General features: G+C 46.4%; 1 protein-coding gene across 1 annotated transcript in view; it reads left to right on the forward strand.

Annotated features, from left to right (window-relative positions):
* Positions 1–27903, forward strand: part of HK1 (hexokinase 1) — a 69648-nt gene that overhangs the window by 28464 nt on the left and 13281 nt on the right. The window contains exons 3-13 of the mRNA XM_060197177.1: positions 2129–2277; positions 9145–9264; positions 12446–12541; positions 13033–13132; positions 13226–13409; positions 19136–19291; positions 22897–23130; positions 24490–24794; positions 26831–26979; positions 27249–27368; positions 27816–27903. The exon at positions 27816–27903 is cut by the window's right edge and continues 3 nt beyond it. Coding sequence (XP_060053160.1) covers positions 2129–2277; positions 9145–9264; positions 12446–12541; positions 13033–13132; positions 13226–13409; positions 19136–19291; positions 22897–23130; positions 24490–24794; positions 26831–26979; positions 27249–27368; positions 27816–27903 — 1701 coding nt within the window. The remainder of the gene's footprint in view (positions 1–2128; positions 2278–9144; positions 9265–12445; positions 12542–13032; positions 13133–13225; positions 13410–19135; positions 19292–22896; positions 23131–24489; positions 24795–26830; positions 26980–27248; positions 27369–27815) is intronic.

A 27903-nucleotide genomic window follows, 5' to 3' on the forward strand; every position in this document is an offset into this window, starting at 1 on the left:
AAGCTAAGCTGGGTTACTCTGGGTACTGTTGCATGACACAGTTGAATCACATTGGTTTCTGGGAGCTGGAACAAGGAGTCAGCCCTCGCTCCTACCCACAGGTAAAAGTAGGGTGGGGTATGGTTTCTAAAGAAAGGCTGGATAGTCAGCAAAGTTGATCAGAAATCTTACTACCTTGATCAGAAATCACTCCTCAGTACACTTTACCTGGCAGGGAATAGAACTGAGTATATTAAACCCAGCAAATGCAAAAGCCACAAAAATGATTGTCTGCTTTGTGTGCTGCTTGGGTTGGGGTGGTGGTGGTGGTGGTGGTGGTGGTGGTGTGCAGGTTTGGCCTTCAGCAGAGGAAGATACGACATTGCACATAAGAAGTAATGATCATCCTCGTATTTGTAAGTATGAGAGTGACTCAGGATTGGGAGGGGCCCAGGATGCACCACAGGTGTGGATGCTATTCAGCTGGTTTGGTTGGAGCTCCCTTATTTGTTGTAAATCAAGGAAGTGAGCTAATATTTATACCATGTTTCTTGAGCTGACAATGTGATTTTTCAGAAGAGAAGCCAACTCCCATTTCTTTCTTATAATTATTTTAGCACTCACAGACACACCCTCAAAAGGGTCACTACTCAGGGAATGACTGGGAGCTGTGCTGGACCTGACGGTGCGACCCCCGCCCCCATATCACCTGCCGTCCGGGAGAGCGCTCCCTCACACACATGACTCCCACTAGCAGATGTACAGCATGTCCTGAGTTTAGCTTGTCCTGTCCTCACAAAGCCAACTTTTCTGGCTGCCTTCTCTGATCTTAATCCCCTGGTTCCTGCCAACCTGTGCTGGTTAAACACAGGAGCAGTGAGCGGAGAGGTGGGTTGGCAGACTCCAGGGGAGACCGCAGTGAGTTTCTGCAGAGCGGTGGGAGTACGTGCTCCCCACTGCACCCTGCCAGCTTCCTCTTGGATCTGCAGGTGGCAGATCACTTACTCTGCTTGAAAGAAAAACTTCAGGCCTGAGTTCTGCGAAGGGGCGGCCTGAAACATGACCCCTTTTTTGCACGAGGGCTGCGTTCATTGCTCTGTATTGACACCAATAATATCATTGGATATTGTCAATCACACCACCTGGAACTTGAACACAATAAATCTGTTGTCCTCCTCCCCCCATTTTAATGCCAGAGCTAGGGGATAAATAAACCCAGGATTTCTCTTGTGCACAATGCTGCTGTACTGTCTCCCTGGTCCAGTCTTTAATTGTGTGTGTTTAGAGAGTGAGCAAAGCAGTGCTCCCCCATCCATGGACTTGACTCATGTTTTTATTCTGTGGCGCTCCCACATGCTGCTACCGTCCGACTCCCTAAAGATTTATTTATTAATCTGAGAGAGAGAAAGAAAGAGAATGAACACATATCAGAGCATCACCCTGGCATATTCATGGTTACAGGAATTGAACTCAGGACAGTTTGCTTGCAATTCTTTATTCACTGTGCCACCTCCTGGACATATTATTATTATTGTTGTTGTTACAGGGGTTATTACTGGGGTTCAGTGTCTGCACAATTAATCCACTGCCCTCAGTGGCCATTTTTTTTTTTTTTACCTATTTATTTTTATTTGATAGGATGGAGAGAAATTGAGAAAGGAGGAGACAGAGAGACACATACCTGCAGAACTGCTTCACCGTATGTGAAACTTACCCCTTCCATGCGGGGACTAGGGTCTTGAACCCCTGTGTTAGTACATGGTATTGTTCTGCATAACTGGGTATGCCACTACCTGGCTTCAATTTTAATTTTTACTATATGAATAACTATTGATTTTTGAGACAGAGTAAGTAAGTTACTAGAGAAGACAGGATGAGACTGTGTCCTAAAGTCAGGGATGTAGTTGGGAGTGAGACTGGGACTACTCGGAGCTATCTGCCTAAGCACTTCAGTCTGGGAGAGGGTTTCTTTCACTCTTCTTAGTTTATTGGGCACTCTGATGAGGTTTATGTGATGCTTACTTTCTGGTCAGCAGTGCTGCTGTACAGCTGGATCAGACAGAAGTTAGACCTGGTTAAGATACAGGCAAATCTTGGGGCCTCTTCATAACATTTGAATCTGATGTGAAACTTACTGTCTCCCTAACAGAAAAGGGAGATTTCATTGCACTGGATCTTGGTGGATCCTTCTTTCGAATTCTGCGGGTGCAAGTGAATCATGAGAAAAACCAGAATGTTCATATGGAGTCCGAGATTTACCCAACTCCGGAGAACATCGTGCATGGCAGTGGAAGCCAGGTGGGTTCCCGCTCCCTTTCACCAGCCCCCGTGTGAGTTCGCCAGCAATCAACGTCAGAGCTCAGAGTACAAAGCATGGGTGTTCTGGACCTCTGGAGGGAGATCTCAGAAGGAATTCACTATAACAGCATGTGTAGAGGGGCTCTTGGGAAGAAGGGTGTGACAGCCAGCAGAGACCTCACTGTCTGGGCAAACTTGTTAACTGATTTCTGGGACACGAACAAGGTCAAAGTGTGAAGAGGGAGGCCCAGCAACCCAGTTAACTAAATGCATTTATTCCCTAAAGATACCAAGGTGGCTTTCCCAGCACAGGTTGAGAGGATCCTGTGGGCAGGAATGCTCCTTCTCCCCAGTCACTGACCTCCCTGTTTAGTACACCTGGGCCTTGCAGAGTGTGGTCGTCACCTTGTCAGGCACTGGGGATTTGAGTTCACAGCGCTTGAGCTAATCAGATGCTCCCTGGTACCTGATTTAATAGCCTTGTGTGAGTCCTTGGCACAGAAAGCGGAGGGCAGGGCCTTGCTGAGAAAATCACCTTATCCTTTTATACCTGGTACCTGGGCCACTTCCTCCAGGGTGCCACCACTTGCCTCACACCCAAGGGTTGCCTTCCTTTGCTCAAGACACTCTCAGAAGGGCCTGTCCACCCCTTTCCCACCTGTCTGGTTGTGGTAAATTATGCCATGGATCACTAAGGACCATGTGATCAGGGTTTTGCCAATACCTCCTAACCCCCCTCTTCCCTTAAGCTTTCTGTCACTTCTGGGTCCTGTAAGCTCATTGAGGGGAGGGGCTACACACACACACACACACACACACCACCACCACCACCACCACCACCACCACCACCACCCCCCCCCCCCTCAGTGCTAGTGCTGGCTACATATTCAGACCTTAGCAAATATTTGCTTTGGGGAGGTTGTATTTACAGCAAGGTTCATGACTAATTCCTCCAGAAAAACCATTTGCTCTGAACTGGACTTTGAGAAGAGAGTAAGGAGCCTTCTCCTCATGACTCCACTTTGTTCCTAAATTAACATGGGTGGGACTTGGAGTAAGCTACTAGTTTTGTTTGAGAATAAAGGGCTACTCCTGGCCTTTGACTTGCTTCCAGGCTTGGCTTCAGAGCTTTTCAGATCATGGCACAGAGAATATGAAAGGTGACACTGTCTTTAGAATGGACCAACCACTTTTCAGTCAGCCACTGGAATAGATGATTCACTTGCTGAATGACCCTTCCTGGAGAGTTTCCTTCTTAATCTTATTCTTCCTTTATTGAGCTACCATAAATTGAACCTTTCATCTATCTGCACAAAGGTAGCACACTGGATTAAGTGCACATGGTGTGAAACACAAGGATCAGTGACATAAGGATCCAGGTTCGAGTCCCTGGTTCCCCACCTGCCAGGGGGGTTGCTTCACAAGTGGTGAAGCAGATCTGCAGGTGTCTTTCTCTCCCCCTCTCTGTCATCTCCTCCTCTCTCAATTTCTCTCTGTCCTATCCAACAGCAATAACGATAGCAAAAATGGCAACAACAATGGGAAAAATGGCCTCCAGGAGCAGTGGATTTGTAGTGCAGGCACCGAACCCCAGCAAGAATCCTGGAGGCAAAAAAAAAAAAAAAAAGTAAATTTAGACCAAGAGATAGCTTACTCAGTAGAGCACAGACCTTGCCATCACAATGCAGTAGACAAAAGGTCCAGTTTTCCATCTATCTACCTGCTAGGCCTCCTGATCTCTTCTCTGCCTGTGTCGCCTACCAGAGTCCTGCTCAGCTCTGGTTATGGTCGCACTGGGGATTGAGCCTGGGGTCTTTGGTGCCTGAGGCATGAAAGCCTTTTTACATAACCATTATGCTATTTCCCCCCCCAGCCCCATGCCACTTAAAAAAATCAATTGACTATTTTTTCATTTTTTATTTGTGGTTAATAGTAGCCTACAAGATTATAAGATTACAGTGTTACACACACACACACACACACACACACACACACACACACACACACACACACACACACACACACCCCGAAGTTCTGTGTTCTCACCTTCCCACCTCCCGAAGATAACCACCATAGTTCCTACAGTGTTAGAAACAGTTTACTTCTGTTTTTTTCTCCCCCCCCCCCAAATTCATATGTAACAGATCTCTAGATTCCACGTACAAGTGAAACCATCCGGTCATCATCTTTCATATCTCTTCACTTAGTCCACTAGACATAATCAGCCAGTTCCATCCTTTTTGTCTCAAAGGACACAATATTATCTTTTTTGATGGCAGAGCATTATTCCATGGAATATATACTCCATAGCTTCTTTTTAAAAAAATTTCTTTAAATTTTCCCTTTTGTTGCCCTTGTTGTTGTTGTTTTTTATTTATTTTACTTATTTATTCCCTTTGTTGCCCTTGTTGTTTTATTGTTGTAGTTATTATTGTTGTTGTCATTGTTGGATAGGACAGAGAGAAATGGAGAGAGGAAGGGAAGACAGAGAGGAGGAGAGAAAGATAGACACCTGCAGACCTGCTTCACTGCCTGTGAAGCGACTCCCCTGCAGGTAGGGAGCCGGGGCTCGAACCGGGATCCTTATGCCGGTCCTTGTGCTACTCCATAGCTTCTTTAGCCAGTCATCTCTTGATGGACATTTAGGCTGCTTCATGCCACTTCTTTTTATAGGTAGCCAGAAGCATTAGCGGTGTCATCCAACTCTCTGCATTTTACAATTGAGTGGTTACTCTGTTTGATATGGTCCTGGTATTGAATCATCTGCTTGTTGTCTTCACCACCAGTACTGGCTCTCTATACTGCAGACATTTTACAAGATTATAAGATTACAACGTATAGTTCCACACCGAACCCGTCACCTAGGTTCTGTGTCCCCACCCTCACACCTCCCAAGAATAGATAATTACCATAGTTCTCACAGTCTTAGAAACAGCTTTTCCCTTTCCTTTCCCTCCCCTTCCCTCCCTCCCCTCCCCTTCCCTTCCCATCCAGTTTTCTTTTCTTTTTTTAAAAAAGATTTTATTTATATATAAGAAAGACAGGAGGAGAAAGAACCAGACATCACTCTGGTACATGTGCTGCTGGGGTTCAAACTTGGGACCTCATACTTGAGAGTCCAAAACTTTTTTCACTGCACCATCTCCCAGACCACTCCTGTCCAGTTTTCTCTCTCCATTTATTTATTCATCCACTCACTCATCTCTTTCTTTCTTTCTTTCTTTCTTTCTTTCTTTCTTTCTTTCTTTCTTTCTTTCTTTCTTTCTTTCTTTCTCAAGTTCATGTGTATCAGTTCTAGATTCCACATACGAGTGAAACCATTCAGTGTTATCCAGCACTGATCAGCTCTGTTTCTCGGTGGTGCTGGAGATGAAACCTGGGTACCTTAGGCATGAAGTTGTTTTGCATAACCATTATGTTACCTAAGTAGTCTGGAATTCCTAAAGAATTGAAAAGGTTTATTTATTTATGAATGAATGGAGAGAGAACCAGAGTATCTGTCCCCCTGGCACATGTAATATCAGAGATCACACTTAGGACCTCATGTTTGAGAATCCAATGTTTTATCCACTGCACCACCTCCTGGTTCACCAGAATGTCTAGATTATCGTGGGCTCTCCCCACCCTCTCTGCCATACTTGCTACATTTACTTTCACACTGACTTTCTTCTTATTGCTGCCCTTAGGACTTCATCTCTCCCACCCTCTGTTCCCATCTTCTCAATCCCACTTTGTTTCCTGCTGTCTTTTCCCCTGCCCCCTTCAAGCAGTGTTCAAAGGTGACAGTATAACAATATATCAGACATGTAGCTATTGTTACGTCTAAGTCACTGATCTGCATGCTTTATATGGGTTGCATTTTAATCATCACAACAGACCCACGCGCTGGGTATTATTCCCATTTTACAGGTGAGACACCTGACGCTTGGGTGTTGAGTAACCAGTCCCTTGCATTGCATAGACTTTAAGTAATGGGACGGTATTTATTCGCATTCTGACTCCAGGTGTTAACTGTTTAACCAACATGGACACTCTTAGAAAGTGTTCTGTCTTGTGTAATGTGAGGATTGTGGGCAAGAAGGAAGGTCAAATGTGAGAAAGAAGTGAATAGTTGAAAATACAAACCTCTCCTGCAGAAATTCGCTACAAAATTACCAATAGAAATATGGTTGGGGTAGCCCAGTTTCTGAGTGCTCTCATCAACCTCTTTATTTTTTATGAAAACAGTGAACATATTGTCAGAAAAGTTGTGTGTGTGTGTGTGCGCACGCACATTAAACATTTTGAATTTAGACTGAATAACTGCTTCTATATCTGATCGGCCACAGGGTTATTGTGGAGGTGGCTTCCCATCTCTCCTGTAGGCCTGTAGCACCTGCACTGTGGCTTTTTCTACATACACTGCGTTGCTTTTAATCTTTATTGAATTTTTCCCCAGGTTTATTGCATTTTTTTTATTGAATTTTGTCCCCAGTGCCAGGTTTTTCTCTGTGGTTTCACACCTGCATGAGTCTGCTCCACTCCAAGCCCCCCCCCCCCCCCTTAAGATAGAGAGTGAAAGACATAGAAGCAGAGAGAAAGAGAGACCCCGACAGCATTGCTCCAGCACTTGTGGAGTTTCCATTCTGCATGGTACTCCTATTTGGGCGCTCAAACTTGGGTTCTTGTGAGTACTCTACTGGGTAGCGTGTGCTTTCCTGGGTGAGCTAACTAGCTCTCAGCCCCCTGCATTTCTTTCTCAGTAAAGCACTTTGGAGTGGTTCAGTCGGGCATAGATCCAGGAGCTGGTGACAACGCCCCATTCATTAGATTCCCTCTTCTGCAGGCTCAGATCTCCCAGTGTCCCTGGCACTTCCTGCTGACTGTCTTCCTTCCACCCAGCTTGCTCCCTGGAGAGCCACAGGCTAGACTGAGCCACAGGCATTTCTGAGTACAGATGACAAGGACCTGCTGATGGCTCTAGTGCAGTGGGCTTCTCCTGGGGAAGGTGGCCATGTGTTTTTTTTCAGCTGGAGATGGTGGGGAGGGACCTGTTGTGAGTAATGCTGACTCAGGGTCACAACTTCCTAAATCAAAACTGTTTAGGATCTCCTTTACCCTGACTGGAAAGACAGACTTCAACACTGGGTCAGGGACAACTGGGAAAAGATAAAGGTGGGGAAAATGACTTTGGGCCCCCTCTCAAGATTATCCACGCAGTACAATAAAATAAACAAAAATCTCCAGGCAGATGACCTTGTCTGGGAGCATGGCTTGGGACTGCTTCCTGTGAGGACAGTTTGGGCCTGCTAGCTGTGTCTTCTCTAGGCTTCAAGGCTGTCATAGTGATGTCAGTTTCTTCTTCTCTCTTTTTTAAAGATTTTATTAGTGATAAAAGATGAGAGAGAGAGAGAGGGAGGGAGGAAGAGAGAGAGGGAGGGAGGGAGAGAGAGACAGAGGGAGAGAGAGAAAGAGGAAGGGGGGGAGGGAGAGAGGGAGAGAGAGAGAGGGAGGGAGATAGAGGGAGAGAGAGAGAGAAAGAATGAACCAAACATCACTCTAGTACATGTGATCCTGGGGTCAAACTCAGGAGCTCATGCTTGAGATTCCAATGCTTTATCCACTGTGCCACATCCTGGACTTCAGGATGTAGTTTCTCACACAAGGTGAGTAAGTGTAACAGTCATGTGAAAAAGACCTAGGCCACCTGAGGGCCGAAGGAATGTTTATTTGCGTAGTTTCCATCTACAGAGGAACAACACTAAGGGGAGGGAGGGAAAAAATAAAAATTAGATTCTCAGCTTGACTAGGCTCTATTCTGGTTAGAACACATAGAAAACAGTTCCAGTCTGGGTATCATTTAGAAATGAAGGAGCAGTGTTAGACCCCAAAAGGTTGCCTTAGAGGTGGCTTGCTTCCAGTGTCTTGGGTTGTTTCCCCTAATGTATTCTAAATGGCGTATGCATATCCCAAACAAGGTGCTGAATGTAGGCAAGCTTAAATTGCAGTCCACTGTATCACAGTGTAGTCACACTGTCGACTTCTGCAGCTGAGAGAAGAATCAGTCTACAAGGGCACACCACAGACACCAGTGACTCACACACACACATCCTGGAAAGGAGGCACACAGCAAAGCACACACACTTGTCATGGCCTTTGTGTACAATTGGCGGATAGGCGGAGCAAGTGGAGAGTTGCAGAAGTCAGTTTCTCTGGCAGTTGCCCTTGTGGGGTTCAGTGGCAGGGGTAGTGACTGCAGGGAGCGCAGAAAGGATGTGTGGGAGGTGGTGGTGCTTATTAGTGAGAATCCAGGGAGCTCTATGCTTAGAACGTGTCTGTTTTTAGGGGGGTGGAATCATGATGGCCTGAGGATCACTGAGTCACTCTAGGAGGCTAGAAGTTATAGAGTTGCCCCCCACGACTTGTGGAGCTAACACAGGTAGACATAGGTAAAAATAGAGAGAAGGGATCACTCAGAAGACCACTTGATCTAGGTGTCTGTGGAGACCCATGATCTGTGTGTCATGGAGGGATGGGCTGATTTTGTACTGGTTTCAAGTCTTCTCAGCACCCTGGTGATAACCTGTTAGCCACTGTGTGAGGCCAGATCTAGTTGAAGGGTTTGCAGTGCCTCTTCAGCTGTGCTGGCCTACAGAGTGTGCTCTTTCACATGACTCTTCTCTCCCATTCAGATGCTGCATGGCTTTCGAAACAGGGCAGTGGGGTGCCATGGTGGTGGGCAGCTGCAGTGTGTGTGGGGGGGGTGTAACCTTCCTCTTTTCTATGTAGTGAGAGGGGATCACGGTATGTTCATTTTTCATTATAACTTTCCCCCTGAAATCTCGCTCCCTTTCCTCCCACCTGACTGCTTTCCTGTACTCCATCCAGCTTTTTGATCATGTTGCTGAGTGCCTGGGAGACTTCATGGAGAAGAAGAATATCAAGGGCAAAAATTTACCTGTGGGACTCACATTTTCATTTCCTTGTCGTCAGTCCAAGATAGATGAGGTAAGATACATTTATTCCGAGCTGGCTTGGGGAGATAGCATGATGGTTATGCAAAAGACTGTCATGCCTAAGACTCCCTGGCCCCAGGTTCAGTCCCTGACATGACTATATGCAAGTCATGAGCGATGCTCTGGCAAAACAAACAAACCCCAAAACATTCCAAGTTTTTGGGGCTCCATAAAAGTCCCAGAGTGGATTTTTTTTTTTTTAAGAAACATTTTTAGAAGTGAATGTAAGTCATGGTGTTGTGTTTATTTTCTCAGTTACTTTAGTTGTTTGTGTATATTTTTTTGTGGATAAAATATATCTGTGACCCTCAGGTAAAACCATTCATTAAAAGGTTAAGTGATGATAGCCCGAGACCTGGAATTCCTTTGTTGGAGTGACCGGCGGTGACATTTCCTGAAAGTCTTTCTGATCATAGGAAATCTGGTCAGAGCTGGGTCCCTAAGCTATCTGGGCCACCCCTCCATAGCTTCTGTTAGTGGTTCCATCTCCAGACAGGCCCTTCGTCCCCCTTTGACCTTGTCTGCCTGTTGTACACATCTTGTTTGTTGTGTGTTCATTCATTCATCCGTTCAGCAGGAATGAACTCAGATGTATCATGTGACAGCATTGTGCCTGAAAGCACTGCAGGAATACAAACTAAGTAGCTATGACCTTGCTCCGTTTCTCCATGGAGACACGGAAAAAACAAACAATAACAAAAACAAAAAACAAAACAAAAAACCACCTAATGCAGTGCTGCAGGTGTCTCTCTGTCTCTCTCCCTTTCTGTCACCCTCTTCCCCCTCAATTTCTGGCTCTCTCTATCAAATAAATAAAGATAATAAAAAAATTAAGAAACAAACAAACAAAACCAAAAACACCCATGCACACAGGCACCCACACACAGCTGTGAATAAGCTCTTGAGAATAGGGACTCTGTTAGTTAACATCAAGTATCTGGCTTTGTTCTAATGCATTCCTTACAGTCACTGCATAAGCTTCAAACACTCCATGGATTAAATGCTAAAACCCCCCACTTTACAGAGGAAGAAGCAGGAAATCTTGGATTAACTGTGGCAGTCTGACCCCAGAACCTCTTCTTCTAAGCAGCCTGCTTTCCTGCAGGATAGTACTGTTTGAACACTCGGCACTCCCCACACTATGGGCTATGTTGCTGTGCGCCCTTACCTGGAGGGTAAGCACTCAGTTCTTGGCACCACTTTATACTGCTGCAGCTCTTACATCTGTGAATGGTGCCTTTGCAGTGTTAGAGGAAGACGGGGTTTGAGAATTTAGCAGGCCAAGCGTCTCATTTCACAGATGGAAGAGGAGGTTCCCAAGGTCACATGGCACTAATGGCAGATTCAAGACAATAGTCCTAGGTCTCTTCTCCCACCCAGCAGGCTCCCTTCCCCCAAATGTCTAATGGTCTTGGAGATGTTGCTATCTCATCCTTTCTCCATTCAGGATGGTTGTGACCAGTTCATAGTCTCTCTGGGATTTGGCATTGCTTCACTGCAAAGTTTTAAAGACCACCTTGCTCTCTAAGGAATCTTCTCAAACTTTTTACAAAGCTTGTCAACCTGTTGTCAGACATTGGTTTCCCTTAGCTTTTGAGAATGAGGACTTAACAGTTCTGCTTCTTGGGCAAAGGCAGTGTGGGACACTGCTTCCATGTGACAGGTGGGAGGTGGCCTGGGCATAGGATGACCACGCTTGTTTCTGCCTTTCATTCACTAGTAGCTGTTGGCTGAGTGCTGTCCCTGTGTGGGCCAGGCGGGGCCCTTGGAGGGAATGATAAGCAGATACAGTCTGTGCCCAGAAGGTAAAATCTTCCAGAGAAGAAGGCATTGCAGAAGGGTAGGGACTGGCCTTAGGGTGCACCAGAGCCCTGCAGGATAGAGCATGTGCCTGGCAAAGTATGTTGTGAGCAGGGGAGGCGGCCAAGGCCATGGCTATTCACTCCATACGCTGGTGGGGGTGCTTTGTAGGCCAGATGTAACCACCTGCCGGGAAGCCAGTGAATTATACACTCTAAAGCCCATCACGTGGTAGTGCCCACTCCTCAAGATTGTCTTGAATCTAGACCAGCTGCCTACTCCACAGATGCGCCAGGTGCCCCTCACAGCAGTTAGGGGAACTCCAGAGATGTGAGTGGAGATGTGGAAACAAGATCAGGTCTTCTGATTGCCAAGCTCGCATTCTTCCTACCATGCCAGATTCTCTGAGGCTTGTTGTGGGGTGGAGGGTTGAGGGGGGTTGTGGGGGGTGGGGTGGGAGAATATCCAAGGGCATTTGGAGTACTTTACTTAGCTGTAGGTTGTTGCCGAGCAAAGAACCACAAATTCTTCCTAAAGTCTTGCTCTTCCTAGTGCATGCTATATTCTGAGAGATTTTCGGGGTGAGTTGGGGCAACTCTCATGTGAACAAGTCCCGGCCCTGTGTTCTCTCTGGAGGTGTGCAGACTAGGAAGAGCACTGCCTCCCAACACTGATGTCACTCTAAAACATTTCTCCAGAGAAAAAGTGAAGTGCAGTGACTATTTTCCTGTTCTAATGGTTTTTACTGAAATAAAACACAGAAGTAATATGTAAAACTACCGAAGTAACATAAAGGTATAAAATATCTGTCTTTTTACACTTCCCTGTTGACGATCACAATATCTGTTGTTTATGTTTCTCCATTAACATGCAAACATGAAATAGATCATATCCCATAAGTAGCAGACTTGCCACTTAGAAGTGGGGGTTAAGTTTCACATTGGAGGACAGTAATAAATCCACTACTGTACTTATCTCTAGGACCTTTCTCTCAGAGGCTCAGTTGTCAAGAATTATCTTACTGTTTTGGAGATGTTGCAGTTCCAAATTGTAGCTTGCCAATTTGGCTCTGGATTTCTTTCCATCAGTCTTTGGAAGTTGAAGTTTACCAGAGCAGAACTTCTCTGCTCTCTTTTTAAGTAGAGGATGTGCGGTCAATATCCTGGTAGATTTGCATGTATGTGATACTACTGGCTAGGTTTTGGTATGTTCTGGGGCTGCCCCAGAAGCATGGGAGGCTTCAGAGAAAGGCATTGTGTGGATGAATGGACAGATGCCAGGACAGGTTTTGTCTGAGCCTGTTACCCAGGGTGAAGTGGAGCAAGCCATTTAACTCCCAGGCCACTTCCAACCCTACCTGCTTTCCTTCGCAGGCCATTCTGATCACGTGGACAAAGAAATTTAAGGCGAGCGGAGTGGAAGGAGCAGATGTGGTGAAGCTGCTAAACAAAGCCATCAAAAAGCGTGGGGTAATTTCTCTCTGAGCTAGCTATGTTGGCGGCGTGGGGGTGGGGGCGTGCGGGGAGAAGACTGTCCCGAGGCACCAGTGGCTAGTCCAGAAGACCTGCGGGAATTTGAATCAGGGCTCTCTGAAGTGGTGCCTGAAAGAGCCAAACCCTCCTGCGGGGGTGGCCTCCTGAAAGCAGCGGACTGGTGTGGCTGGCTACAGCCTGGCGTGACCAGAGCAAGGGCCTTTGGCCCATGGATGTCAGTCATGGAGGGGTTGATAGAAGGCTGTGTCCCTGTGGGTAAAACCTACTCTGTCAGAGTGTTAAGCCAGATAGTTAAGGGGACTGTGGTATTCATAATCTGATCACTGCATTCTAAGCCAGTTTGAGCAGCAGCAATAAGGAAGGTCGCATTAACTCACAAGAGCCTCCCTCCCTGCGTGATCTTGGTGGGTGGAGGATCTCTGCTTCCGGGTGTGAGCACACAGTAACTCCCCACTACTTGTCCCCAGGACTACGACGCCAACATTGTGGCCGTGGTGAATGACACCGTGGGGACCATGATGACCTGCGGCTATGATGACCAGCAGTGTGAAGTCGGCCTCATCATTGGTAACGTTCACCCCTCGTGTGTCCCTTCCTTCAGTCGGTGTCTCCTCTTGTGTGTTCGTGCCTTTTGATCTCGTCTGTCTGTCTCTCTCCAAGGCACCGGCACCAATGCGTGTTACATGGAGGAATTGAGGTACATTGACCTGGTGGAAGGCGACGAAGGCAGGATGTGCATCAACACTGAGTGGGGCGCCTTTGGGGACGACGGGTCCCTGGAAGACATCCGCACCGAGTTTGACCGGGAGATAGACCGAGGATCTCTTAACCCTGGAAAACAGCTGTGAGTCCCACCTTTTCTTCCTGGTCACACTCATGCCTTAGGGAACATTTATAAAGATTTGGGGGTAGGGGATGAGAAGGCCAGGAGATCACAAAGCGAAAAGCTCACCAAATTTACATCTCCGGTTGCCATTTCCTTAGACAGAAACGTGACTGGGGAATCAGCAATTTAAGAAGTGCTCTAACTTATTTTCTTTGTTGTATTCTTCTGTGATCATGTCCCTCTGTGCTTTTTCTGACAGTTAGAAACTCAGAGGCATTCTCTTACAGCTCAGGATTAGAAATGTTTCCATACTTTGTAGCCATTAGTGTCGCCGCTCAGGTTGAGAGAGGCTGACCCACAGAAAGATTCAGTGAGCACATTTTTCTTTGCCTAGTGCAGAGCTCTGTGCTAGGTTCCTAGGATACAAAGGGACACCTTCCTTTCCAAGGCTTCCTGTCTCGGGGAGGTGAGCCAGGCATGCGCACACCTGTCCTGCAGGAGGAATGAGTAAGTCACATGAGTTCCACAGGCCTTCAGGAGTTGGGAAAAATGAAGAGACTCCTTCTGTGTGAAGTACAGGCAAACCTGCTGTATCAGGGAAGTCATTTTTGGCCTTAGAGAGTTCCTGGCTGCAGAAGACTGAACAGCCTTACTCGGGTTAGCATAACTATAAGTTATAAGTCATTTGAGCGACTGATAATACTCTCTGAAGTCCTGGCTCATGTTCCCTGTGACCTAGCATGTTATTAGCTCTCTCTGACCCACCCAGCCCCCCTCCCAGCAGCCATATCCTGGAGCTGGATGCAGTCACCTGCTGAGAGACACATGCTGATTCCATTCCTTTAAATTCCATCACCCAAAAGATCGTGATTCTTTCGATCTGAATTAATAGCATAAAAGATCATTTTCCCTTCAGTGGGAATGGTGGTGTGAATAAACTGGGCTTCTCAGTGAAATAATCCCAAATTCTTAGATGCAGAATTGAATACCTACTTTGTCTCCAAATCTGTAAGAGATATATTTTAAATACTTATTGATAAGGTATACATATGCAGAGAAAGGGAGAGATCAGTGCACTACTAAGTGGTAGTGGTGGTGGGGATTGAATCCGGAACCTCTAGGGCCCTGGGCAGGCAAATCCAGTACTCTTAATACACTGAGCTGTCTTCCCAGACACACCTCCTCTCAGTTTTTTTGTTTGTTTGTCTTACCCTAACTATCCAACTAGCCTAACCTGGAATCTTGAGATCTGACATGAGCTTGTCAGACATACTGTACTATTTTTTTAAGTATCTTTATTTATTTGACAGAGACAATCAGAAATTGAGAGGAAGGGGGAGATGAGAGGAAGAGAGACACCTGCAGCACTGCTTCATCATTTGTGAAGCTTTCCCCTGCAGGTGGGGACCAGGAGCTTGAACCCAGATCCTTGCACATTGTAACATATGCCCTCAACCAGGTGTGCCACCACCTAGCCCCCAGACATACTGTACTTATTTGTGTGTTTCATTGTATTTGATAAACTTGATTATTCCTCAAACACCTCTGGAGGATTCTATAACATCAAACCCACGCATCATATTAGAGCTCCACAGTCTCCTCATCTCCATACTCCCAAGCATGTGTGTGACCCCAAAGGTTTCAGGTAAGAGATTATATTCCTGTTGTTGCTGGCATTCCCTTAATCAGAAGCTATCCTGCTTGGCAGAGCAGGTGGGGAGTCGCCTGTGACAGCCAAGTCGATAGACAGATCTGTCACCTTTTCCTCAGACCCAGCACGGGGACTCTTCATGGCTTGGATGGAAACATGAATTTCTCCGCTGTTCATCCTGATGTATTTGTGGTCTTTCTTTAAAGGACTAAACTATCCCTAGGTTGATGTCTCGGAATAAACATTTTTGGTGTGAGGGATGGGTGCCTGGGTGATGAGGGAGACAGGGAGCCTGGTAGGTAGACAGGTGAGTAGATGAGAGGTAAGCAGAGGATAGAGAGTAGCTCCCTGTGACTGGTTTTCATAGGACGGACCTTGTTAACAGCAGTACCAGAGAGGTGACGAAATATTAACTTGTATCACCTAGTCCTGGAAATAGGATGTTGCTAGAGAAACTTGTCAAAGCAACATTTTGGCATTCTCCTAGACTCCTGCCTGAGCTTGGGGACTCCCCTGTGTCGTCTTCTGTGGAATGCCAAGTTCTATAAAGCCATTGTGCCCTCCTTGTGCCAGGGAAAGGTCTATTTTCTCATTTGGCTGAAGGGATACTAAGCTGGCCAAGGACTCTGTGTTGAATCTTGATCTGGTTTACGTCTGGGATTTTCTACTTGAGAGTTTGGGTTTTTCAGAGTGAGTTCCCAGGAATTCTGACAGGGCTGTCTTATCATTTGTGGACTAAACTCATCCAAGATGGTACAGAGAAAAAAAAAAAGCCATTTGGCCTTTCTTTCTGATTATCATCAGAGTTACCTAGAAGCCTTTTAAAAATGAAACCGTCGCCCAGGGGTCTGCTCATCTTGTCCACCTCTCTTTCCAGTTCTGGCTTAGTGAATCCTGACTGTATAGTGTTGCTAGAAAGGGCATCGTCACAGAAGCTCTGTGGCTCCTGCCTTCATTAGTAACCGTGCGTTCTGGACACACACCTGGTGGGTTGCAATGAGTATGGGGGGCCCCTAGCCTTGCCCCCAAGTTAGCATGACTTTCTCAACTTGGGGCCTGATGTTCTGCTTCCTCGCGACCACCTTGCTAGCCTGGGTCTTTCTTCTTGACTCAGACACATCTTCTCCTGTGGAGTCTGATCTTACCTTCTTTCATTTTCACTTCTCTTGTCTCCTTGCCTTTCACTTTCATTCTTCATTGTGTCTAAAATCTTGAATCTCATTTCTCAGCCTCCAGAAGATAAGGGAACACCTGACCCACAAAAGAGCAGCGGCAACCACCGCCACACGCTGGCTTGGTCTGAATGGTGGTGGAGCTGCTGCGTCACTTTTCAAGTCAGCTCCAAACATGTTTTCTTACTGCTCCTCTGCCCGTTCCATGCAGCCTCTCAGCAGCCCTCATTCCAGTCTGTGAGGCCACAGATCTTCCCCTCCTCCCTGTTGGAGGCTGCGGGTTGGAGCAGACTCTGGCTGCACGGGGAATCTAGATCACCATACAAGTTCTTGCGAGTCCCCTTGTCTGAGCATGACCCCTCCCAGCCTCCTTCCAGCCCATAGGTCTCAGCGCTGCCTGTGCCCATCAGCGCGCAGAGGTTGCAGTACCACGGTTCTGCCTGAGGACTTGTCATTATGGTGTCTGACTGCTGAGAAGCAGAGCAGGCTTGTTTTCATTTGAACAGAAAGGAGGAGGCTAGGTGGAGGTGGAACCCTGCCACCTTCATGAGCCTTCAGGGCTTGAGCTGAGCAAGGCTCTGGAGTGGGATTTTCTTAATCTGCTGCTGCTGTGGGACCCTCAGGTCTGAGAAGGGTCAGACCTTCCTCCCTTATCTGGAAAAGGGAAGGTCAGCGTCTGTAATAGAAGTGAAAGCAGCCCTTTTCAAGCATCTGTAAAAGGCAGAGAGAGAGATGATGAGTAGACGATGACAGGAGACTGATTTTAACTCATCCTAAGGAAAAGCCTTTCCTGTTACCAAACTCCCCAACCGAGCACAGGCTGCCTCAGGAGTGAGCTGGAGATGGACATGAGGAGACCAGGTTAGGGGTGGGGTGAGGCGTCAGCTAGTGTGAGAGAGATACTGACCATGTAATACCACCATCCGTGAGACAGGCAGAACGTCATACTGGTTCAGTCCTCTGGTATGGAGAGATACAACTGGGTCTAAAATGTGAGGCTAGCCTTTAGTAACTCTGTGAAGAGGGGCCAGCCATGTAACCTTGCTGTGCCTCAGCTTCCTTGTGAAATGGTGATAATGATGATGTCTGCTTCATAGGATTGTAGTAAGGATGAAATAATAGAAGTACTTAGTGAAGTGTGAGATGCATGCAAAGGGCCGTAGCACTCACTGCTGGCCAGGCACTGTAGCCCTTTATGTATATCGCCCCATGGCCTCCATACCAGCACCTTACAGGCAGGCCCCGCTTCTATGCTCTTGAGAAACCAAGGCCTGTCTATAGTACAGTAAGTGGCAGAGTCGGGTGAGCTCTGGTAGCCTGTGTGCTCTGAGATTCTGGCTTAAGACAGCACAGAGGCTGTTCCCACAGGTGCCTAAGGCCACAATCACACAGCTTCCTGCCAGGGATCTTCAAAACAGTCTCTTTGGCTGGGGCTATCCTGTCTGTTCCTGTCAGGAGTGGAAACAATGAGAGCTATGTTTCTCTGTGTCTGTCAGAGGGCCAGGCACTCAGGTCCCAGAATCTCCCTGGATCCCAGACCAGCTCTGACTAGAACAGATTGTTTTGTTGTGTCACATCCAGCTTGAACAGAGGCAGGTGAGCTCACTCTGAGGAGAAGCTGGTTGCCTGCAGGGGTCCTACCTTCTGGAGCAGGACTTCCAGCCTCTGGTCAGCCGGGATTGAGAGGTTAAATCTGGACTAGATATAACAAACTGCTCATGCCTTACATGCCCCCAGGGGAGGTGGGGGAACAAATTCACGCGGACAGATCTGTACTTGAACATGGTCAGAGCAGTGGGCATAGCTGGTTGATTTTATTTTAGCTTCTCAGAGCTCCACTCGTAGAGTTTAAAGTCAGTGGGGGAAGAAATGGGCTTCCCTGTACTAAAGCAATTTCTTAGTCCTTTGGCTGGAGCACAAGAAAATGAGTGCCACAGAAGTGACCAGTGGCTGGTTTCCCGGGATGATGCCCTGTGCTGAGCCCCATTATCTCAAGGATCTCTCAAAGATGGCATCTACCTTATTGAGCTGGGAAATGGAGAGAATGTTTCCTGGTCACCCTCCCAGAGAACTTGGAAGTCTCCATGGTAGAGCAGGGGAGGTGGAAACTCTTTTATTTTTTATTTAAATTTTTTTATTAGTGATTCAATATTGATTTACAAAATTACATGTCAACAGGGGGTAGAGTTCCACACCGTTCCCACCAGCAGAGTTCTGAATCCCAAGTCCCTCCATTACAGTCCACCACGGTTCTCCCAAGGTTGCAGACATGGGTTAACTGTTAGGTCTACAACTGTCTACATTTGTACACAATTGCCCCCCTTTTCTTCCAGGCTCCGTCCTCTCTTCCCCACCAAGCCACACATAACCTTATTACTCCATCCAAATATCTCTCCCCTTTTCGTCCTCTCTCTGGGTGCTGATGGAGCTAGAGTTCAGAGCCCTCTTATCCTCTTCCTCCTATCACTTCTCCCCCACTGGGAGTATGGATCAAAGTTGTTTTATGGGTGCAGAAGGTAGGAATTCTGGCTTCTGTAATTGCTTCTTTGCTGGATTTGGGTGTTGGCAGGTTGATCCATATACCCAGCCTGTCTTTATCTGTGGAAACCCTCTTAAAAGGAACAGATTATTATATTTTATAAAGGTGATCATATTTCTATTTGTTTCTCTCTGGTAACCTTCTTGTTTTCCTCAGTCAAAATTCTAACACACTCCCCTGCTTCCAGGCATCCTTCTCTGCCTGTCTCTGTTCTTGGGGTACTCTCCCCCTGTTTCCCACAACATTTGGATACCCTGCAGATGTGGGTGTCTGGGCACATACACATCTATCAGTGCAACAGACTTCGTGAGGGGTGGGCTTGTGTCTGTCCCACTCCTCGTGAATCAACCTACTGACAGGCCTGTGTGCTTCCCCCCTGCAGGTTTGAGAAGATGGTCAGTGGCATGTACCTGGGGGAGCTGGTTCGACTCATCCTGGTCAAGATGGCTAAGGAGGGCCTTTTATTTGAGGGGCGGATCACCCCAGAGCTACTTACCAGAGGGTCGTTCAATACCAGTGATGTGTCAGCGATTGAAAAGTAGGTGCCACCTCTTGAGTCTTTGTGGGTAGGGGTATGAGGTGGAGAGCATCCATGGATCACTTGTTAAGACTTGAATCCTGTACAGTGGTAGATTTATCAGAACTTTCTGGGTCAGTCTGTCTGGCTCTCTCTTTTTTTTTCACTGAACCATCTGGGCTTGGTCTCCCTGCCCCCTGGCCTGCTGGTGGCTCATTAAAGAATCATGTGGCAGCAGGTGCTTCAGGGATGCTGTGGATGGCCCAGCTGCAGCAGCACCGTCTTCTCCTGAGCCACCCCACCCCGTAACACACACACCGTAACACACACATTCAGAATTACAGAGTCAGGGAGCAGATGATTCTACTGGTAAAGTAGAAGCTGGATAAGCCCAGGGCCCAAGTTTTTGGACTCCTCCTTGGGCTATCATAACTTGCTCTAGACTATATCTCAGGGGACCCTAGTGACTTCAAGGCTACCAGATATTAGGTGTGCTCTGATAAAAAATATTAAGAAATATTGCATATGTAGGCTGTATTTAGAGATGTATAATATCATATTAGAGAAAATGGAGCTTTTTTTAAAATAATTAACGTGAGTTTTCAAACTTTTTTTTTTGGCCTCGCGGGTTATTGCTGGACTTTGTGCCTGCATGATTCCTCTGCTCCCCCCCTCCATGAATTCCTTTTCCATTTTATGGTAGAGTGTGAGAGACAGAGAAGAGAGAGACACCACAGCATTTCCCCACTGCTTGTGAAGTTTCTCCTGTTGAGGGCTCCCATTGATGGTCAGGGGCCCCGACCCTTGCACGTGGCATTGTGCAAACTCTCTCCTGCTACTCTCCACCCCAAGCTGCTTTTTGTGCCTGAAACACCCTTTGCTGTCACCACTTCACCATCCTCTCTACTCCATCATTCCAACCACCCCCAGCTGCGCGCACGCGCGCACACACACACACACACACACACACTCCCTCCCCACCTCTTAAACCTGTTAACGTCTTTTGTTCTGTGACACAGGTTTGAAAAACATTGGTTTACTGAGAAGACAGGATAGACAGACACAGAAAGATATAGTCCAGCTAACAACCCACAACTTTTGCACAACAGCCTGAGAAACCTAGACTTCTCTTCCTCAGCTGTTATTTATGGGCCTTCACTCTGTAAAAGAAGGAGGCAAACTTGACCCTGCGGCACTTTGATGTGGTCAGGTGTCTTTACATCTACAGGGTCTGCAGTCGGTGGCTAACTTCTGTGCCACCACACTCTGTGTGGCTCACGGCACTCTGCATTGCCACGTGAAGCCACCTGCTGAGAGACGGAGCCAGTCTGGGACTAGGAATGCCGTTGCATTTCCACGTGGGACCGTCACTCCACTGCCTCTGCTGTTGTCCTGGACATTCAGACAGGCTTCCTGGCTCTGCCTCCTTGGAGATGTGCATCGGCTCCCTTTGTGTTTAGGAGTAGAAGGTTAATGGAGATGGAAAGGGATTTCTGGAATTTCTCTTCTGTTACCTCAGTGGACTGGAATTTGTCCTATAGTCATCTCCTTCAGCGATAGTGGTGCAGAGCTGCACTAAATAGGAAGAGGAAGCAGGGAACACTGAGTATCCAGTTATATTTTCTCAAGATTCCTGGTCAACTGCTAGGAGAGGAGGGAGCAAGAGATGCATGGCACATCTTCAAAGTCATGACAAAGTCAGGAAATTCCTGTCTTCCTCTTGGATTGCTTCAGGTGCTAGCACTTAGCTACTAAGAAACAGAAGTCTTCTTGAACTTAAACTATCTTACAAAAAGTATTAAGAAAGGCTTTCGGAGTTGGGCGGTAGCGCAGCAAGTTAAGTGCAGGTGGTGCAAAGCACAAGGACTGGTGTAAGGATCCTGGTTCAAGCCCCCAGCTCCCCACCTGCAGGGGAGTCGCTTCACAAGTGGTGAAGCAGGTCTGCAGGTGTCTTCCTCTCCTCCTCTCTGTCTTCCCCTCCTCTCTTCATTTCTCTCTGTTCTAGCCAACAATGACGACAACAATAACAACTAATAACTACAGCAAAAACAACAAGGGCAACAAAAAAGGGAAATAAATAAATAAATATTAAAAAAAGAAAGGCTATCAATAAAATTTATAAAAAGCACTATACCAGGGCAGATGTTGAAAATAATCCTCTTTAAAATTTGAAGACAGTATTGTTAGAAGAAGATTAGGAGGAGGGAGAGGAGAAAAAGAAATTAAAGCTGTATGTAAAATTTATAAAATAAATTAATTGTGGGCCAGGCTGTGGTTCATCTGGTTAAGTGCACACATTACAGTGCATAAGGACCCAGGTTCAATTACCTGGTACCCACCTACAGGGGGAAAGCTTCATAAGTGGTGAGGCAGGGCTGTAGGTGTCTCTCAGTCTCTCTTCCTCTCTACCTCCCTCTCCTCTCTCAATTTCTCTCTGTCTCTATCCAATAAATAAATACAAATATTTAGAAAAGAATTTAAAAAAAGAAAGTAATTGTATAGAGCATAAAAATGTCTTAAGTGATTAACAAAAAAAGAACTTTGGAGATAATATATAAAGTTCAATTATTTTTTACATATTGACAATTAATATTTATTTATTTATTTATTCCTTTTTGTTGCCCTTGTTGTTTTATTGTTGTAGTTCTTGTTGTTGTTGTTACTTATGTCGTTGTTGGATAGGACAGAGAGAAATGGAGAGAGGAGGGGAAGACAGAGAGGGGGAGAGAAAGATAGACACCTGCAGACCTGCTTCACCGCCTGTAAAGTGATTCCCCTGCAGGTGGGGAGCCAGGGGCTTGGACCGGGATCCTTCCGCTGGTCCTTGCGCTTTGGGCCACTTGCGCTTAACCCACTGCGCCACTGCCCGACTCCCACATATTGACAATTAAAATATGTACATAATTTGAGAACAGACCTTTTATTTTAGAATATTTTTAGGCTTACGGAAAAATTCAAAGGTAATGCAGGGTATTCTCACATTTTCTTTACCCAATTTTATGATTCTAAAATCATGAAATAATTAAAAAAAAACATCCATTTTTATTTTTATTAATTTTTTAAAATTATCTATTTGCTAGAGATTGCCAGAAATCAAAAGGAAGGGGGGCGTATAGAGAAGGAGAGAGAAAGAGAGACACTTGCAGCACTGCTTCACCACTTGTGGAAAAATAATAGCTTTGCATTTTGAAAATACACCTATAATAGTAGCGAAGCCTTTAAACAAATGAAAATGAGTCTTAACAAAAGGTCTTCCTGGAAGTTAAATTGACTAGCACACCTGGAAGAAGGAAGCGTCAGATCCCAGCGAGACCGTCCCAGGCCCCGTGAACACTAGACCCTGGGCTGGAGGCCGCTCTTCCAGATGTTCAGAGGTCTTTCTCACCTCTCTACTGTTCTCCCTGCACCTGCTATGTCAGAACCCAACCCACTACAGTTTTTTTTTTTTCCTACTACCCCTATTTCTTAGGACAGTTTCCATGTTCTCGGGTGTGTGTTTGACAGCCTTACTCCCAGACCAGGCACACATAGTGAATGGAGGCCCCCTTCCCCGAACCTTCAAACCATCATGTATTGTACTGTCTCGAGTGGTCCTTAACTCACAGTGTCGTCTGTGAACCTTGCAGGAACAAGGAAGGCCTTTACAATGCCAAAGACATCCTGACCCGCCTGGGAGTGGAGCCGTCTGACGCCGACTGCATTTCAGTCCAGCACGTGTGCACTATCGTCTCCTTTCGCTCTGCCAACCTGGTCGCTGCCACACTGGGCGCCATTCTGAACCGCCTCCGAGAAAACAAGAGCACTACCAGGCTGCGGACCACGGTTGGTGTCGACGGGTCTCTTTACAAGACACACCCACAGTGAGTCTGTTCTTTGCTATAATTGACACTCTGTAACCCTCTGGGCTAAGGTCCTTCTCCAGACACCAGACATTGGCACCCAGCAGAGTTTTTTCTAGTACTTCGTTCTGGGCAAGAGGGTGAAAATTGCCCTTGGGAAGCATTTGCTTCTGCACTAGTTCTTGCTGGTGTTGATTCTGTGCAATACTCTTATTTCTCCTTATTTCGAAACAGTTGTTAGAAATTCCTACTGCCTGGAATGCTGGGCGGAATGTGTCTGTATGTTAAATTCTCTTGCTGTATCATCAGTGTCTTCATAGGACTTACATTCTTTGCTTTAGAGGCCTCTGTGCAAGCTCCCCAAACCAGGCATTGCTGTTTCAGATGGAAAATATGGTTTGTTTTTTTTTTAATCAAAAGAGAGAAGGAAGTAGACCCCATTGATGGTGAAGTGCACATTATCATTCTTTTTTTAAAATAATTAATTAATTAATTCCCTTTTGTTACCTTTGTTGTATTATTGTTGTTGTCATTGTTGGACAGGACATAGAGAAATGGAGAGAGGAGGGGAAGGCAGGGAGAAGAGAGACACCTGCAGACCTACTTCACTTGTGAGGTGACTCCCCTGCAAGTGGGGAGCCAAGGGCTTGGGCTGGGATCCTTTTGCCAGCCCTTGTGCTTTGTGCCACCTATGCTTAACCTGGTGCGCTACTGCCCGACTGACTCCCCACATTCTTATCTCCTGGATGCTTTAGCTAAAAAAAATTTTTTTCTTAAGAACATGGCTTGTGTCTTTTGTTTTGCAAAGGATGAAGTTAAGTTCTAAGGCTTTAGATAATCTTAATAATAACTGTTTGTGACATGACTTCTTTTTTTTGGAGGGGTGGTGGTCCAGATTACCTCCACCACCTAGTATATATAATGTGCTCGTGAAGTTGTCTTGTGGTTACTGTAGTGTTGCATTTACCTCCAGTGACAGGTGAATAGTTAGGTGAATGTTGACTTTGAACAGTTTGTGTTGGGGGGCAGGATTTGAGCTGGTTAGTGTCAAAAGTTTCCAGGTTCATAAGTTAATTTCATAAGATTCTGTATTTATGAAATATATTTTTATCTATTTTTCATTTTTAATAATTTTTATTATCTTTATTTTGTTTGATAGAAACAGCTAGAAATCAAGAGAGAAGGAGGTGACAGAGAAGGAGAGAGGCAGAGAGAGACACCTGCAACACTACGTTAGCACTTGCAATGCGTGCACTCAACCAGGTGCCAACACCTGGCCCCTATTTTTCTTTCTTTCTTTTTTTTTAAGATGGTCTAACAGTGTCTTACAAAATTCAAAGATTTCCCAGAAAGACGACTCCGTCTACCCCTGCTCTACAGGTATTCCCGACGTTTCCACAAGACTCTAAGGCGCTTGGTGCCCGACTCCGACGTCCGTTTCCTTCTCTCAGAAAGTGGCAGTGGCAAGGGGGCTGCCATGGTGACAGCAGTGGCCTACCGCCTTGCTGAGCAGCACCGGCAGATAGAGGAGACGTTGGCCCGTTTCCGCCTCACCAAGGATAAGCTGCTGGAGGTGAAGAAGAGGATGCGGACTGAGATGGAGTTGGGACTAAAGAAGAAGACAAATGAGAAGGCTGTTGTCAAGATGCTGCCCTCCTTTGTCCGGAGCACTCCTGATGGAAGTGGTGAGGCCCTCTCAAGTCTGACATGCCCCTCTTGGGTCTTAGAGTGACTGGGCCGTGGTTGGACTGCTGTTGGCTTTCCAAGGAATGCACTTACACTGAAGATGCATGATTTTGACAAAAAATTAGAAAGTTACTCAAATTCCCATTTTCTATTTTTACTTTTTCTTTTTTTTAAAGAACATGTTTTCTTTATTTTTATTTTATTTTATTTTATTTCCTCCAGGGTTATTGCTGGGCTCGGTGCCTGCACCATGAATCCACCGCTCCTGGAGGCCATTTTTCCCCCTTTTGTTGCCCTTGTTGTTGTAGCCTCCTGGTGGTTATTATTATTGCCATTGTTGATGTTGTTCGTTGTTGGATAGGACAGAGAGAAATGGAGAGAGGAAAAGAAGGCAGAGAGGGGGAGAGAAAGGTAGACATCTGCAGACCTGCTTCTTCACCGCTTGTGAAGGGACTCCCCTGCAGGTGGGGGGGTGGGGGCTCAAACCGGGATCCTTAACACTGGTCCTTACGCTTTGCACACCTGCGCTTAACCTGGTGCGCTACAGCCCAACTGCTGTTTTCTTTATTTTTTTTTTAATTAATTTATTATTGGATAGAGACAGAGAAATTGATAGGGGAGGGGAGATAGAGAATGAAAGAGACAGAGAGACACCTGCAGCTTTACCTCACTACTTGTGAAACTTTCCTCCTGCAGGTGGGCACCAGGGGCTTGAGCCTGGGTCCTTGCATGCTATAGTAGTGCGAGCTTAACCAGGTACATCACTACCTGGACCCCCATTTTCTATTTTTACACCTGAGTTGCTGTGTGTGTGTGTGTGTGTGTGTGTGTGTGTGTGTGTGTGTGTATGTCTTAGAAAAGCGGACTTCCCTGGCCAGGCCTCTTCTAAAAACCACAGGCCTGGTGCTAGTTAAATAGTGTTCTAAAAGGATGAAGCTGGGCTAATCTCACAGCTCTGATTGCTATGGCCTTTCCCACAAACATGGTAAACCAGCAGCTGGATAAACACCCAGGCACCCTTTCTAAGTCCTGACAGAGGAGACACGTGGCAGACTATAGCTGGGGATTTTCATACCTGCGTAAATTGAGGAGAGAAGTCAGCCCTTAATCCTGACCTTGTTGGTCCCCAATGCAGCTGAATACCGTGGGGACTCTCGTTCTTCACGTGTCCTTGGAATAATGATCGTTTGCTATATGAATATGTCGTACATATCATTTCCTTGCTACTGTATTATAAACTACTCCTCTTAAACTTAGTCGCTTAAAACCACAACTATTTATTATGGATCTGGGGGTCAGCAATATAGTGCTACTTTTCTGGGCCAGGCTTGGCTGCTAGCTGGACTCACCCAGGCACCTGCAGTCATGGCAGCTCAGCTCTGAGGCTGATTTCAGATGGCCTTCCACACATGCCCACTGTTACCTGGGGTGATGGGCTGCTTGACCATATGTCTTGTCCTGCAATGGACCAGCAGGCTTGTTCACATCGACAGGAAATGCTTTCTGGAGGCCTGGGCTGGGCCTGACCCAACTTGGTTCTGCCCTATTCTCTTACCCAAAGCAAGTCATAAGGGAAGAAGGAGGCCCTTTGATGAAAAGAACTACAAGGTCACTTTGTAAAGAAGTGTTAGTAGAGGGAGAAGAATGACCATGACCATTTTTGCAAACACCTTACATAGTGACCTAAGTTCTTTTTTTTTTTTTTTTAGGAGAGTCTCTGAAATCAAGCCATTGTTGTGAAGCGTGGTAGAGTTTGATTATTTTGTTTATTATGACAGACAAGGGGTTCATCCTGAGATCTTTTATTCATCTAGTGTAGACTGTAGCACTCTAGGGTTGTGGTGGTCAGTTACTTTTTTTTATTACCCACCCTCCCTAAGCCAAAGTTCTGTGCTAGAAGGAAGACTTATAGTTTCTCTTGTATATAAGCTGGAGGTTCCCACTTAAAACTCAATAATCTTGGGGTTACTGGTTACCAAGAAGCACTGAACCACTTCTGACATTATGCATTCCTTTATGTTCTTGGCTACAACAGAAAATGGTGACTTCTTGGCCCTGGATCTTGGAGGAACGAATTTCCGTGTCCTGCTGGTGAAAGTCCGTAGTGGGAAAAAGAGAACTGTGGAGATGCATAACAAGATCTATGCCATTCCTATTGAGATCATGCAGGGCACCGGGGAAGAGGTGAGGCTGTGGTGCTTTTACAGCATCAGGACGTAGATGTACGTGACACACGGAGCAGTGGCCCTGGTGCTCCCCTCACCCATCCCGGTGTGTCTGCAGTCATGTGACTGTGTCCTTAAAGCCACTTTCAGCCACGTTGGGCTTACACTGCTCAGGAAACTGCAGACATCTTGGAGAGGGAGGCTTGATATCGGTGCATGTGTTGGGTGCGTACGTGTGTGCAGTCATGAAACCGGAAAGCCTGGGTAATCCCTTCTTTCTTTCCAAAGCTGTTTGACCACATCGTCTCCTGCATCTCTGACTTCCTGGACTACATGGGCATCAAAGGTCCCAAAATGCCTTTGGGCTTCACATTCTCGTTTCCCTGCAAGCAGACGCGTTTGGATGCGGTGAGTTGTCCCCGCCCCCATTTCTCTCACACACTCCAGGCAGGAGGGCTCTAGCGTAGGTGCCATGACTCCATTGTGGGGACTCTCAGATGTCGGAGGAGTCTGACTGTCCATCAGGATGGGAGATATTCCATGCAGAGGGAGCTGATTGAACAACGTCTTGGAGGCAAGACCAAATGTGTTGAGCTGGAAGAGCCACAGATGTCTCCATGGGTCACAGGCGGAGGGATGGTCGGGAAGAAGACCACTGGGAGGACAGTGAGCAGGGAAGGGCCAGGCCTAGGAAGGATGGTTCATGTCTTACTGGTTTGTGCCTGGATCGTCTGACTCACTGTGAGTGCTCAGTCGGTCATTACTAGGGGAGGTGGTGGGGGAGGGAATAAAATCCTGTTATTTGCTGAGACAAGCTTATTAGAAGGGACTCTTTTGCTGCTTGCCACATTTCAGGGAATCTTGATCACCTGGACAAAGGGGTTCAAAGCAACTGACTGCGTGGGACATGATGTCGTGACCTTACTGAGGGAAGCAATAAAAA

This window comes from Erinaceus europaeus, chromosome 1, assembly GCF_950295315.1.
Source record: "Erinaceus europaeus chromosome 1, mEriEur2.1, whole genome shotgun sequence".
NCBI lineage: Eukaryota > Metazoa > Chordata > Mammalia > Eulipotyphla > Erinaceidae > Erinaceus > Erinaceus europaeus.